General features: G+C 44.0%; 2 protein-coding genes across 3 annotated transcripts; one reads left to right on the top strand and one right to left on the bottom strand.

Moving 5' to 3' along the window:
* The first annotated feature begins 2267 nt into the window (after positions 1-2267).
* On the top strand, positions 2268-9177 carry LOC133105458 (arginine/serine-rich coiled-coil protein 2-like). 2 transcript variants are annotated; one of them, XM_061215589.1, is made up of 10 exons: positions 2268-2436; positions 3239-3335; positions 3828-3865; positions 4938-5113; positions 5664-5816; positions 6474-6596; positions 6744-6823; positions 7212-7675; positions 8001-8090; positions 8548-9177. In XM_061215589.1, the coding sequence occupies exons 1-10, from the start codon at positions 2431-2433 to the stop codon at positions 8731-8733; spliced, it is 1413 nt and encodes a 470-aa protein (XP_061071573.1). In that variant the 5' UTR covers positions 2268-2430; the 3' UTR covers positions 8734-9177. The 2 variants fall into 2 exon arrangements, with proteins under 2 accessions (XP_061071573.1, XP_061071572.1); XM_061215588.1 differs by having other exon boundaries at positions 6474-6620.
* si:ch211-110p13.9 (uncharacterized protein LOC562347 homolog) lies at positions 8885-12873 on the bottom strand. The gene is made up of 4 exons (XM_061215590.1): positions 12230-12873; positions 11834-11963; positions 11611-11744; positions 8885-11184 (listed from the first exon to the last, which is right to left on the bottom strand). Exons 1-4 carry the CDS (start codon positions 12350-12352, stop codon positions 10354-10356), a joined length of 1218 nt encoding a protein of 405 aa, XP_061071574.1. The 5' UTR covers positions 12353-12873; the 3' UTR covers positions 8885-10353.
* Positions 12874-15677: the final 2804 nt, after the last annotated feature.

The following is a 15677-nucleotide window of genomic DNA, read 5'->3' as shown; positions in this document are numbered from 1 at the left end:
TAAGGTCTGGTGATTGACTTGGCCAGTTTAAAACATTCCATTACACCTTTTCTCCCTAATGAAGTCCTTTGTTCCGTTGGCAATGTATTTTGGTCATGGTCATGGTCATGGTGCTGCTAACATCATGAGTTACATCATGAATAAAGATTAGTGAGCCCACTCCAGAAACAGCCATGCAAGCCCAAGGCGTGATACTTCCTCCATCGTCTTTCACAGATGAGCTTTTATGTTCTGGATCATGAACAGATGCCTTTCTCCACACTTTGGGTGAGGTTAATCTTGGTCCCATCAGTCCATAGAACTTTTGTGGCTCACCTCTGTGCTTCTTTACAAACTGTAATCTTGTAAAGAAGTCCAAATCTTACTAGTGATGAGTGGTTTGCATCTTGTGGTGTAGCCTGTGTATTGCTGCTCTCTAAGTCTTCTTTGAACAGTTGATTGACATACCTTTACTCCTGAGATTATTTGTGATGTCACGGACTGATGTTTTGGGGTTTTTCTTCACAGCTCTCACAGTGTTTCTGTCATCAGCTGCTGTTGTTTTCCTTGATCGATCTGTTTGAGATCTGTTACTCAGTACGACAGAAGTTTCTTTCTTTTTCAGGACATTCCAAGTTGTTGTACAAGCTTGTGCAATGGCTCTGATCAATTCTCCCTCTTTTCTAAGCTTTAAAATGGCTTGTTTTTCTCCCAAAAACAGCTCTCTGGTCTTCATGTTGGTTTATTTTTTCGAACACAAATGCAGTCTTCACGGGCAAAACCCAAGGCTAAAACCAAGAGTAGACATTCAGAATGATTTATTGTTTAACCAATCAATCTAACAGGACACATCTGGGCAACAAGAAACACCTGTCAGTCACATGTTCCAATACTTTTGCTCATCTGAAAATTGGGTGGTCTGATACAAAAGGTGATATGTTCTGAGTTGTTTTAACAAATCTAGATAAAAATCTAGATAGGAAATAAAAGCTGAAATTCAGATCTTTCATCTCATATACATCTCGTGTGACCTCAAACTCAATTGTTTTCAGTGTATAGCAAAAACAAAGGAATTGTGCTGTTCCAATACTTTTGGAGGGGATTGTATGTTCTTCCTTTTCAAGTATTGGTGGATTTCTAATAAATCTCAATAGGAAAAAGATGCATTTTCACACTTTTTGGAGAAAAAGATATTTTCAAATATCAGTGATTTTCAGCATACTGTACATTTTAAGTTAATAATTTCTTTATATTGATAAACAAAAGATGATTTCACATCTTTCTCTTCTCTCCATATTAGGTAACTTGAAATGTACACTTTAAAAATGCAGAAGTACACCTTTAAGGAAAATTGCCTCAAACAAATTACCTGGGAATACTTTATTTTTTATACTTTACAGAACTCATTCATTAGAATAGAAAATGACACATTTAAAATGACTGTTTGGAAGCTTAAGAGCACTATGATGGTGGTCCATACGCCAGCCACAAAAGCCTTTCTTCATTCACATCCTGGCCCAGCAAGCAGATGTGTATCTAATAAGAATGTTGGGGTGACAGAGTGCCATAGGAAACTATGTTTGTACACTACCCACTAGGTTGGTTCAAACAAACAATGGATGTAAGAGTGGTCGTCTGTCAGTTGGAAGGTTGCCGATTCGATCCCTCGCCCTGGGTGTGTCCCTGAGCAAAAGGCCCAATTTCCAATTGGTCCCAGCAGCCTCTTTTGAGCTTGTGTGTGAATGGGTGAATGAGAGGCATTCATTGTAAAGCGCCATATAAATGTAGTCCATTTACCGAACGTAGCCCTCAAAAGTTTATTTCATTGTATGCAACATGTTTAACATTTGTATGCAAGTCACCTTGTTGGATCAAATCATTTATAAAATTGTTTTCATTTTTTCATTCCTACCAAAATAAAGTCCAAGGCTCTCTACTTATTTAACTATTAGGCGCTGAAAGTTCCTCGGCTTTACCCAAGCCGCTTAACTTCATTTCCGCGCGAACTACAACAGACTTATTTAAGCAGCTCCTGCAAAGTCTATCGTGACTTTAATGGCATTGTAAAGTTTATCTTGTATTTTCCTCCACACCATTTGCTCCCGAGTCCACGTCCCTCCCGAACAGAGCCGTAGAAAGGCTACAAACTCTGCTACCGACCACTGGAGGCGCTCCACAGTAATCGTTTTGGTTTTGGTTTTACTGGAAGAGAGCATTTATTATTTTTGGAGAACGCCTCACTTCCGTGAAACAAGTTCCGGGTTTCTTTCTTTTAATCTAACGAGAGTTCCGGTAGAGCCAACGTATCGGCATGAAGTAGCTTTTTACCGTATCTTTGTCGTCCGTGATCTTGGTACATTTTAGAATCTTTCCACTTGCTTTATGTGTGGTCATTGGCAAAAGTGGAACCCGTAAAAAGTCATGTCATTTTGAATTCTGTAAACATCTGATATGGCGGTAAGAATGATATAAATTCTTCGTTTAAGACTAATTCCTGAAGTTTAGCATTTGTTTTTATTACAAGAAAATGAATCAACACAAGCAGATTTAAGATGGCGTCATGGTGGAATTATCTAGCTAACATTGGCTAGCTATATAGCTCACCAGTTTGCTTAATGGATTTAAGGCTAACTGAGTTGCTAAATTTGAGCAAAACAGGGTCGGTAGGGTAGCCTGAAAGCAGACGATGTTCGCTTATAAAAACACTATAAATCCAGTTTCTCCTCTGGTGCAATTCTTAACTCGAATAAAGACAACGTTGCAGACATTGCATTGTAGCTAGCTAATCACGGCGAAGTGGCTAAAAACCGCAAACGATCGTCGTTCCTAGTAAAATGGCTAACTTTTCCTGAGAAACGAACGTTAGTTAATTCATTTTCTAACGTTAGAAGTGAGTCCGTCTGCTAGGAGCAGAGGTAACTTTACGTAGCTAGCTAGCTTGTTTGGCAATAACACTTGGTAAGTTAGCTAATGACATCAGTGTGAACGCATACGAACGCTAAGCGGTTCTTGGCTTAATTTTCGCTAGCTAAGTTAGCTAGGCGATGCATAGCTCGGATGATGAAGTTGGTTAGCTGCATTTAGCCGTCCACGAATTGTCCTCTTAGTACTCTCAAAGCTGAATTAATAACTAGTCTATTCTGGCTTGATAGTTAAGAATTCGCTGCCGATTTTACCAGCTAATCCGCGATTTTAACCAATACGTCCTTTGTGTGTTTGGTTGCCTTGCTTTGTCAATTCCTTTCCAAACACTATTCAGACGTATAAACGAACGGAGGGAATGGACTCCTCTAAATCGCCAAGAAGTTCGAAACACCATCATTCAAGATCACGGTCAAGATCCAGAGAACGAAAACGTAAGTCAAATTAGTAAACAAACACACAACCCTGCTATACAGGGGAGCGACAGGTGTTGACACATGGATCTAAACCACGGGAGCGCTCATGTAAAACTGGACTTAATGTGTTTTCACATCACACCTGACGAGGTATCTTTTTATTAGTAACGATTATTTGCTACCTATGTCTATATTTTAAAAGGGCACTTCTTTATTCAGTTGTGTAGTTTGTCATTTTGACAATTGTGGCATTATTTCACTAGTTTCTGCAGTATTCTTACTTTCACATTGCATGGGTAATCATTTGCTTGAGGACTTGAAAGCCTGTTTTGAAGCTCTTCTATGGTAAGTATTGGCAGAGCATACAAGAAAAGCTTGCTTGGCTTAGCTTAAGGCAAACAAATGATTGTGTGTGTCTTGTGAAAATATTTGTGATATGTTCATTTCCTTTGTCCGAAATACAGTTTCTGAGGAAATCTAATTGATGTGGTTTTTTCCTCTTGTGGTTAGGTGACAAGAAGCACAGAAGTCGGAGCAGGAGCAAAGAGGTAAATTATTTAAAATTACTGCAGTAAGAATCACCATCAAATATAACCGAAACATAGGCATACAACACAGCAGAGTAGCCATCGGCCATTCAGTCTCAAATACGACCTCTTTTTGAACATAATTTTCATAATTTGAAGCTGTTTGCCAATGCCCCACTGTATTGACTGAAGTGCAAATCAAATTTTATTTGTACTACCTGAACAACTAAACTGTTTGACATGAAAGAGGGTAATGGACGTGTATGAGACTTCTTTAAAAATGGAGAGGTGCATGAAGTCTGGTATGTGACTGCACACTATTTGTAGGTTGTATTGCTTTGTTGCTTTTGGGTATATGACATTTCTTTTTTTCTCTGATGCCATTTCAAATGGACCTTTCTGTAAAGACTTTACTGTGCGAGAGTACTGTGGAAAGCAGCTTAGAAATAAAATGTGTTTATTATTATTATTATTCTTATACTGCATGAAACACTGGAGATGGTGTGCACAGGAGTTCCATTAAACTAATGGATAGATGATCTTGCACATCATAGCCAACAAAACTGAAATTTCGGTCTCAACTGTGATCAAAATATTCCGATCTGTCGGTGGTCTCTGATAAAGGCAGTGTTGTAGTATAAGGGGTAGTGAACTGGGTGGTAACAGAGGTCGCAGGTTCTATTCCCAGGCACTGGAATTGTACGCTTGAGTAAGGTACCATATATTCAATTATATATCCAGCTGATTATATTGATGCTGTGTAAAAACACAACTTTTGTTCAGTCATTCTGGAGTCTGTTAAATGTGTGTCTTTTGCACTGCACTGAAAGGGGGGGAAGGAAAACAAGTGACGATGCCTTTGGGCTACATTAGAATTAATACTGAGTACTTAGCATCTGTAACAATAGCGTTGTTTCTGCTGTTGATTGCGGATGTGCACTTGGTTTGCACAGGTTGTGGAGTATTGGTGAGAGGATTCTCTTTCTCAGAAGTTGCTAAAGTCTACATGCTTTGGCGGACATTTTAAGGGCCTCACAACTAACTCTCTTTGTCGTGCTATTTTCCTGAAAGAGACCAATTCTTCTCAAAACAGGCACGGAGGAAGGACTCAGAGGACCGGCCCTCAAAGCCGCGGAAGCCGGAGGAGAGACAGGAGCAGGCGGAGCGGGTGAAGGAGCGGCTCTCTGAGAGCGGGGACGAGCGGCACCGGCGGAAAGGCGGAGCGCCGCCGCGGCGTAGGAGCCGCTCCAGATCGCGTTCCCGCGACAGGTGAGGGAGCGAGGCCCCGCACGCGCACGACACCCACGGACGGGCACGTCATTTTCATTAATCCAGCAATGCGGGCTTCAGCAGTGCTTTAAATGCAGGCCCTCTTCACCTTACCTCGACACCGTGAACATCTCAACCGTAGACATCGGTATTTCCAGATAAATGTGGAAAAATAATGCTTTAAATCTCACCGATATCCTGTTTGTTTCAATCTGCATAATGTTGGGGCTGAGATCGCATTGTGTGGAAAATGTATACAATTGGTTATTTTATAAACATACTGTATATGATATTCAGACAGTTAAAAATGTAAGTGATCAAACTTTAATTTGCAGTTAATGTGATTTTATGTATTAATGGGAATTTTATATTGAATTGAATACTCCCACATTCTGAAACATCAGCAATGCGTTTGCTCTTCACACCCTGGTGGGCTACCGAACCTGGGGATATCGCAGCTTTTAATGACAATGGAACCGGCGTGAATCAATTCCTGAGCGGTCTTGCGTTGCAAAAGAGTTAACGCGTGCTTGTGGTGGGTGGGTTTCAGACACCATCGCAGCCGGAGCAGGGACCGCAAGCGCTCGTGTTCCCGCAGCCGGGAGAGACGTTCCCGGAGCCGTGACCGGAAGCGGCGGCCGAGGTCCCGCTCCAGGTCCCGCTCCAAACACAGACACAGGAGTCGAAGCCGCAGCAAGAGCAGGTGGGCACACTGGAGGAGACGGTCACATATTTCCTTCCTGGTAGATGAGAGAGGGTGGCCTGTGGCGTAGTGGTTAAGATCAATGACTGGGACCCGCAAGGTTGGGGGCTCAAATCCCAGTGTTGCCACAATAAGATCCGCACAGCCGTTGGGCCCTTGAGCAAGGCCCTTAACCCTGCATTCCCTTAACCCTGCATTGCTCCAGGGGAGAATTGTTTCCTGCTTAGTCTAATCAACTGTACGTCGCTCTGGATAAGAGCGTCTGCCAAATGCCAATAATGTAATGTAATAATGAGAGAGGAACTACCCAATAACAGCACATTGCCACCAATGAACAGCAACACAAGCAGTGATTGGTGGATGCTTTTTAGATACTTCCTGACTGATACCCACAGGGAGCCAGAAAGTATCCACCAGTCTCTGTTGGTGTTCTCCAACATCCTCAATGATTGGTGGCCCTCTTTTCTGTTTTCTGCTAAGGTGACATTGCAGCAGTCGTACCCCCATTTTATTATCCAGTCACTTTGATTGTCAGATGCTTGCAAACAGGGTGTGAATTAAAGAGAAAATGTAAAAACATTTGAGGAGTTAAATCTAAACTGTGGGTCTCCCTCGACACTGTGTCTGAGTGGCAGTTCTGTGTCTCCTCTCCTCCAGGGAAAGGAAGAAACGGATCGAGCGACCACGAGCATGCAGCAAGAGCCGCAGTAGGTCAGTGAGTCCCCTGGTTTTCCCGGGGAGAAACACTGCAATGGACGCCCAGGAAGCCTTGGCCAGAAGGTACTACAGCTGCTTTAATGAACTGTGAGGCCGAAACTTATTTATCTCTCTTCACCTGTGGGTACAGTACAGTGTTCGCCCGTCTGGTTGTGCAAATCCAGGTGTTGTTTCTTAACCCCCCTCCTGCCTTTCTCTTTTCTCCACAAGATTGGAAAGAGCAAAGAAGCTCCAGGGACAGAAGGAGAAGGAACTGCAGGAGATCCAGAAGCGGCAGGAGCTTGTCGCCGGTGAGGGACGTTTAACATTTGCCTTGATGAAATTAACATAGTCAGAGTGTCCCCATCTTAAATCTTACCACCTCCAACGTGGGAATCATAGGGCCGGTTTCACAGATCAAGCTTAGTCCTGGACTAAATTGAATTTTAGACAGGGTCTAGGACAGGGGCCATCAACTCTGGCCCTGAAATCCAGCCCCAGATTTATTTTTTCAGACCTGACTCTCAGGTTAAGGGAGGGTAGTTCTTGGCCTTCGGGGACTGAGTTGCTGATTCCTGGTCAAGGATGAGGCTTAATCTTGGTCTTAGCTTTTAAAAGTGTTAATTCTTTTTTTCTTTTTTTTTGGTGAATGTGTTTGTGATAGTGAAGCCATTACTGAACTGTAATGGGTCATTTCAGGCTGTGTTGGCAATCTGACGGTGCCTGGCAGTTTGGCGGTGCCTGGCAACCTCCCAGTGCCTGCCGGTCTCTCCGTACCCAGTGGTATGCCAGTGCCCGGCGGTCTGCCGATGTCCGGTGGTCTGCCGATGCCCGCCGGTCTCATGATGCCCGCCGGTCTCACGATGCCTGCCGGTCTCACGATGCCTGCCGGTCTCACGATGCCGACCCCTCTCATGTGCGACGCCGCTGCCACTGCGGCTGCGGGAAGCTCCATCCTCAACATGGCCGCCCTCCTGGCCGCGGGCACGCAGGTCACGCCCCAGATCGCCATGGCGGCTCAAATGGCCGCCATGCAGGCCAAGGTGCTGGCGGAGACCGGCATGTCCGTGCCCAGCTTCTACAACCCCTCCGCTGTCAACGCCGTCAAGCTAGCGGAGCAGGACAAGAAGAGGAAGATGCTTTGGCAGGGCAAGAAAGAAGGGGTGAGGCGCTTCACCCGGGAACCAGATCAAATGCGTAACTGTTTCGGATTCTAATACTTCATTGACAGTACGCTGGTAATACTGGTTTAGCGAGTTTTGTAGACATCATGGTGTATAGAATCAAGGGCTGTTGTCAAATGAATAAATCGAGAACCTGTTTTTCATAGAGGTTAGTGAAACGATTCTGCCTGCTGTAGCACATTGTAGATAGTGTTTGAAAGCTTTGGAATTGGATAAAATAATTTTGTTCCATTTCGATTTACCGGACCATCTGTGATGAAGATGGACCTGCAAAAGAAATGATTTGAAATGAATTCTGTTCCAGGATAAGTCACAGACCGCTGAGCTGTGGGAGAAACTAAGCTTTGGAAACAAGGACCAAAATACGAAATTCCGCAAGTTGATGGGCATTAAAGTGAGTTTGAGCATTTAAAGGCTCCCCTTTTCCTGATATTATTGGTAAACAAATCACAAAAAGGTGTCTATATTTTTCAAAACTTTGCTAAAAAAGTAACCGTGTTCCAGAGTTCTTGGACTCTAGGATGTTACACTTTTAGTTCTCACTTTGGAGGTGTGAACCTTAGGACCAGCTAACCAAAATTGGTATGTAGCCTAAACGCCACCCACAATGCAATATTGGGGAAATGAAACCAAATGCTGTTGCAGTAATGATATTATATAGCCAACTTCAAATCCATAGTTTTTAAAGTATATGAATCGGAATGGTTTTGCTGACAGTTGCACAAGATCTACCGCTAGCTGTCACCTCTACCTCATGCACTTGCTATCTGGAGGTTCAGGTCCTGGTGGTTTCTCTTCCGTTACTCTGTAAAGCTTTCTCTGTGAAGTGTAATTTTCGGCACCCTTTGCAGGAGGAAGGCGGCGATGCGCCGGGGGCGATGGATGAGGAGAGCCTGAAGACGCTGCGGCAGCAGGAGGAGGTGTTCCGTAACCTGGACGTGCAGTACGAGATGGCCCGGTCACAGACGCACACCCAGAGGGGCATGGGGCTGGGCTTCTCCTCTTCCTTCACCTCGCGAGGGATGGACATGCTATGAGCCGTCAAGCCCCGTCTCTCTCTGTCTCTCTCTCTCTCTCTCCAGCTCTCTCGCTCTCACTCCGTATAGCTCCACCACAGTGCTGAAGTGTTCCAAGCGCTTTTTTTATGTTGTAGTCGACAAGCTTGCATGGATGTTGCACTGAGTATAATTTATTAAGAGGAAGAAAAAAAAGCATTTGTACATTTTTTTTTTTTTTTTTTTTTTGTAGATAGTGGAGTGCTAACCATAACTGGATTCTGTACATTGTCAGAATTACACGGTTTGTTTGTTCAGACAGACAATGGGGGAGGGGCAGACTGGGAATTACATTGCAATCACCCCTGCCCCCCTTTTCCTATTGTACACATTTTCTTTGGTTTGAACACCTGGTTTTTAAATGCTATAATTATACATTGATTGCCAGGATTATAGAGGATAATAAATAAACAATACTGAATTACAGTAGTGTGTGTAAAGATTTGGGCACCCCTGGTCAAAAAGCCTTTTACAATTAATGTCTAAGTGAACAGAAGCAATCCTGACTTCTAAATCGTACAATGTTAAAGAAAACACATTTTAAAGCAAGATTACTTTTATTGGGAATCCTGTCAGTTAGTACTTTGTAACACCCTTTTTTCTCCAAACATACCTTCTTTGGTGGTGGCCAAAAAGTTCAATTTTAGTTTTGTCAATCCAAAGCACAGGCTTCAGGCTTCTCAATGTCTTCTTTTGCATACTTCAGACATACCTTTTTGCAGCTCTTTTGCAGTGATGTGTGGGTTCTTCCAGATCTTGCCTTGAATTCTGTTCCATTTTTCTTCCACCTTATAATGTCTGACAGTGGAAATAGGTAAGAAATGGTTTTAAACATCGCAAGTTTTTGTAGCCTTCTTCTTGTGGAAATGAACCCCTTGGACAGGGCCTTTATTTTTCATAATTTATAAACAGTAAAAAAAAAAATCTTGCTTTAAAATTTGCGGAAAGGTCTCATGTCTAACTACCATTTAGAGTTCAGGTTTGCTTTCAATCACATGCAGATTCATCGTAACAGACATTTAAACCACCCAACTGTACGTACTGACATGGAGACTGAAGTGGCAGGAAACTTGCCGTACACAATCACTGATTGTGTTAATTCTGCAGAAGATTGTGGTTTGTGCAACTTGTTACACCACCGTTAGTAATATCACCTTTATGTGGTCAATGAAAACCTCAAACCAACAATCATTTGTGGTGTATATTTCTGTTCATATGATATTTAGATGCCATTGAGCACAATCACAAATGTGTTTTTTATGGCCAGGAATCAAACACAATCCACTGATGAGAAGTGATAGTGTTAAATTGGCAGGTAATTTAGGCCATGGAGGAGTCTTGAGCTAATCAGAACAAGCCTCTGGCTGATGAACTTACTGATCAGCCAAGGATGATCAACTCGCAGTCCTCAAGGGCTGAGAACTGCTGGTTTTCCACCCTCCCTTTATCAGTCTGGCCAATCGGTAGCACCTAATTACCTGGGATTTCGATTTGAGGGCCAGAGTTGATGATCCCTGTCTTAAAGGCAATTCAAACACTTGAAATGCACCAAAAGCCAGTGGAAACTGCAGCCGTGTAGGACTGGAGTCTGAGTTCCCTGCTCTACTTGCATATGAGGCTGGAGTAGAGGACATGGGCCACGCCAGTGATGAGGTTGTGGTTGGCGAACTCCAGGATGAGAAGCACGATGGGATACTCGCTGTGACGCTTCCACAGGGCCGAGGCCTCGTCCAGGCCCATCCAGGTGAGCAGCAGTATCCTCATGGCCTCCGGGAAGAGTTCCCCTGCCAGCTCCTCAGCTGGAGGCAGGTCCGTAATGCGCTCGATGTGCCGCACCTTGAAGCCTTCCACCTGTTGGCTGATGCAGGTGTTGGCGGAGTGGAACTGTCGGCCCAGCCAGCCGCCAACGGCCCGGAGCAGGGGGCTGGAGTACACCGAGTCCCCCGCCCCGGGACCTGGGCCCTGGGTCCGTAGGAGCCCCAACACCGTTTCAGCCAGCGCCTCCTCATCTGGGCCCTGAGCCGCGAGCTTCTCTGTGTGACCCAGCAGGAGGAGCATGGCCTCCTGCTGCTCTTTCCCAAAGAGCTGCTCGGAGGCCTTCAAAGCCTTTTCCAAGCTGGTAAGTTTCTCGAAGACAAGTCGAAGATGACCCGGTCGATCGGCCGGCTCCCCGTCGGCTGGACTGCAGTAGTCGTGGTCGGCTGTGGACTTGCCGTCGGGGGGGGACGTCCCCTCCTCGTGGCCCTCATCAGGCACCTCTGCCACCTGAGGTAACTCCAAACGTGCCCTTGAGATGTTCTGTGATCTCAGCTTGTGAAGCGTTTCTCTGTCGTGCATTGCCACAATCTCATCGGGCAGAGGGGCATTCAGTTGGGCACTCAGGTCATAGCATGCGTTCAGGGGGGCATCATTTATTCGCGACTTCCATAGTGCCTGTGGGAGGAAATGCATTGAACTGTGAGGCAAGTGGCTAAATAATATAAAGGCCTAAGTGTGGCAGGTGTATGAGTGAAGCTGATGGGTGGGGAGATGATGGATCTTTTCTAGGATAATAAAGCAACAATATGACTGTTGTGATGCGACCTAACAGGTAGAAAATGGACAGGACCCCCACCAATCAAGGAGTATGTTGATGAGAATGAACAGAACAGCACTGATGGGGATCGGTGGATGCTTTCCGGGCCAATACCCATATCGGGTGTGTCCCGATATTTGATAAACTTTCCTCCACTCCTCCCCCCTATACTCATCGGAGATTCTCCATACGAAACTCAGTTTAGTCCAGGACTAAGCTCAATCTGCCTGTGAAACCGGCCCTATGTATCTGATATGCTGGCGAGCAGCTGGTTTGGGTGTTACCTGAAATGCCTCCAGCACAAAGAGCTGCTCCTGTTTGCTGTAGAGTTCAAAGGCCACCCGGAAGAGACCTTGGATGCTGTAGAACCACAGGCTGCAGCTAGCCGTGGGAAGTCGCAATCCATGGAATCTGAATTCTGCGGAAGCACGGAACATTGGAGGTAGAGTTCTGCAGTCTTATGTGTTCATTTATTAAGAATGATCTTAAGTTGAAGTTATACTTTACCAGAGGAAAACACAAGCTTTGTGGCCAGCCCTTTTTTGGCAAACTTGGCATGGTATCTTGGATGATTTTCCTTCCTAATATCGGTTTTTGAGAACAGGTCGGCACCCAGAAAAAGAGGGACCATAGTATCCTGAAATGAGATCAGACACTTGTGTGAGTTTCTTGAAACTTGGCATAAGTACCCAATATGTCTGGTGAATTGTGGTGTAGTCCTGTGCTGTTTCGTGGATGTTTTATCCTTAGTATTATCCTTAACTGACCCCATTCAATGTAACCATTCAGGGTATTTTAAAGGCAGGGTAACTTAAAGCCTAAAGTTCAGGTTGTCTAAGAAACAATCTCAATACAAGCTGCACAATAGTGAAAACTCAACAAATAAAAGTAATTTGGACAAACCTCAGCATTACCCCTGTCGCAGATTTTAAACGAGCTGGAACCAGCAAGGTACAGAAAGCGAATGCTCCTCTCGCCAGTTTGCCAATGAGGTAGAAACACAGAGATCATCTCTGGTGTTGACATGCTCAGAGTCGGTATGCCTGTCAGCTGCCACGTAACGTTAGTACCAAATTAAAGGTAAATTAACGTACTGCAAATGTGTACTCTAAGCATGTAGACGAGCTAAGATCTGGTTAAATAAGCTAGGTAGTGAGAAAAACGTCACATTTCCTAGCGACATGGCTTAGCTAAACCTGGGGCAAGCCAATGAGACGACATTTATGTACGAATAGAGTTGGTGACTTAGCTAGCTAGCTATTGTGTGGTGGCTGGCTTCGAACAACAGCCAACGTTTGCAACACCGAGCAGCACTAAACATTGCTAATATAGCTAGCTAGCTAACTTGGCATATTACCGATTTTAGAAGTGATACCAGAATGGTTAACATGCTACATGTACTTAGCCTCTACATGTGTATTACTAATATGTAATTCCAAGTCAAAAATAAAAACAAATCGCATAACAATAAACATTAGCTAGCTTCTCCTACACAATAAAGCAACTCTGTTGGCATTTCGTGAGGGTGGGCATGGCAACACCTCTCAACCAATCGTTGATTTCTCTGGGTTACCTCCGACCCTGTGAACTGTGACCCCTTTGCTCTCATACAGGGACGAAGACCATCGAGCGTATATCATATAGTTAATTGACGAAGACGGCTCGGTATTCCGACTAAGGTGGTATAACTGAACTGTTTTTATACAGTTCAATGGGTGGTATGGTGAGCTATATCGATGTATGGGAAACGACTTTTTATGTTGTTTGAGCACAGTCTATGGGTTTTTTTAATAACATTTTCACGAGTTAATATCTGTATACGGTAACCATCAACCGATCCACCATAAAAAAAGATTAAACGCTTGTGAAATCTGATAGCTGGCAGTGCTCTGGTTCCTAGACCAAAATAATTATTAAAAGGTATGGTTTTATTTTCCGATATCTCTTAATTATATGGTTATTTTGAAGTTTGCCCTCATTTTATTCCCTTGAGATTATCTGGTTCTCGTATTGGAGTGGTCTGATTCATAGCAATGTCCTTGGCTAGCCAACTATGATGGAATTCATATCGCAGGGCGACTCCAGGTTTTTATTACTCATGTACTTGATGCCGTACCCTGCTATTTTGTTGCCTACTTGCTGTTTATGTGTGCAGTCTATGGGTGTGACTTGATTCCAAGATAGAATGCTATTTGGTATTTCTTGGCCGCAAGGTGGCACTATAGTAACAGCCCGTGCCAGCTCAAATCAACCTTTCTTAAAATATTCAGACAACTTAAAGTATTTAGAATACCGCTGCTATAGGCTTGCCAAAATGAAGTTCAAGGAAAACAATTAAACAGTAGTCTGAATAATATTCATTAATTCCCAGTTGCATTAAAATGGACCTGGCTCATCTTGCACAATTGTTTTGGGGGGACAGTATGGAAAAGGCAACCTTTCAGTATTAGGCTTAATGAAAAGTTGTGATGGTTTAATGAACGCAATGATCAATGGCTAAATGATTCATTGTTAAGCAGGAATGTTTACAAAGAGTGCATTTTGATCAAATGGCAAACCCCTCTCTACAGGAGCGTTTACCTGGCAGACCATTTCATGCGGCTCTCTGTCCAACAGTAATTGAGGTTTGTGCTGTAGACATGCTTTGAAGAACCTTTTCTTAAATTGATGCTAATTCTTCAGATTTGTCATTGCAGGTGGACCATCGTTTTCAATAAAACATAAATGATTTATCTATACAAAACTGGAAATGGCAGTCTTAGTAAGGTATCCTAAGGTATCACTCCTCATGTATCCTTCACTGCCAGAACCTGCTGGTTCTTCCTCTACAATATTCGCCATATCCGTCATCTCCTGACGGAGAAAGCCACCCAGCTCCTAGTCCGGGCGCTAGTCATTTCCCGTCTGGATTACTGCAACTCCCTCCTAGCCGGTCTCCCAGCTTGTGCCATCAAGCCCCTCCAGCTGGTCCAGAATGCTGCAAGCCCGCCTGATCACCAGTCAGCCCAGGTCGGCTCATGTCACCCCACTGCTCATTGGCCTCCACTGGCTTCCTATTGCCGCATGCATCTAATTCAAGGCCCTAGTGTTGGCATTTCAGGCTGCTAAGGGGACTGCCCCACCTTACATCCAATCCTTAATCACTCCCTACTCCCCAGCTAGACCACTGTGGTCTGCCAGCTCTGGTCGCCTTATGGTTCCCTCACTACCAGCACCTGGCGGTCGAGCTGCACTTTCACGCCTGTTTTGCATTCTGGTTCCTCAGTGGTAGAATGACTTGCCCACCACTGTCAGGACAGTAGAATCCCTCCCCCTATTTCGATGCAGACTGAAAACACACCTTTTCAAACTGTACCTTTGTCCTCCCTCCTGATTTCCCCCCACTCCCCCTTTCCGATATCCCTCTTGTCTAAACCAAAAATATATATAAAATAAAATAAATTTGCACTTACGATGACCGTATTTTTTGTTTAGAACAGTACTTCATATGTATTTTACTAGTTATGGATGTGATGTGGAAGAACCTATGCACTTGTAAATCGCTTTGGATTAAAAGCGTCTGCCAAATGACTAAAATGTACACTACCGGTCAAAAGTTTTAGAACACCCCAATTTTTTATTGAAAATTATGCAGTTTAATGTCTCATTGTACTCTGAAATGAAAGCATAGAACAAATAAACAATTGAGGTTAAAAAATAAATCATGGAATGAATTTATAAACCAAAATGTATTCTGAACTTTTGACTCATCAAAGTAGCCACCGTTGGCAGATATAACAGCTGAACACACTCGTGGCATTCTTTCTACAATGGAAATCAAATATTCTGCAGAAAGTTCTTCCCAACTGTTGCAGAAGTTCCCATAAATGTGTAGCACTTGTAGGTTGCTTTGCTTTCACTCTTCTGTCCAGGTCATCCCAAACCAGCTCGATGGGGTTTAAGTCTGGAGACTGTGCTGGCCACTCCATGTTTTCAAGCTTACCATCTTGTTCTTTTTTCCTGAGGTAATTCTAGCATAGCTTGGACGTATGTTTTGGGTCATTATCTTGCTGTGGGATGAACCCCTGACCAACTAGGCGCATACCAGAGGGTACTGCATGGCGCTGCAGAATGCTGTGGTAGCCGTTTTGGTTCAGGGTGCCTCTCACTCTGTACAAGTCACCGACCCTGGATCCAGAAAAACAGCCCCAGACCATCACGCTTCCTCCTCCATGTTTGACAGTTGATGTCACACACTGAGGAACCATCCTTTTACCTACTCGATGGCATACAAAAATCCTGCGTGATGAACCGAAGATTTCAAACTTTGATTCATCAGTCCATAACACCTTCTTCCAGTCTTCAGTAGTCC

The sequence above is a fragment of the Conger conger genome, chromosome 12 (genome assembly GCF_963514075.1).
Source record: "Conger conger chromosome 12, fConCon1.1, whole genome shotgun sequence".
In the NCBI taxonomy this organism is placed as follows: Eukaryota; Metazoa; Chordata; class Actinopteri; order Anguilliformes; family Congridae; genus Conger; species Conger conger.
Note: the sequence above shows the minus strand (reverse complement) of the source record. Positions and strands in the feature narration are given on the sequence as shown.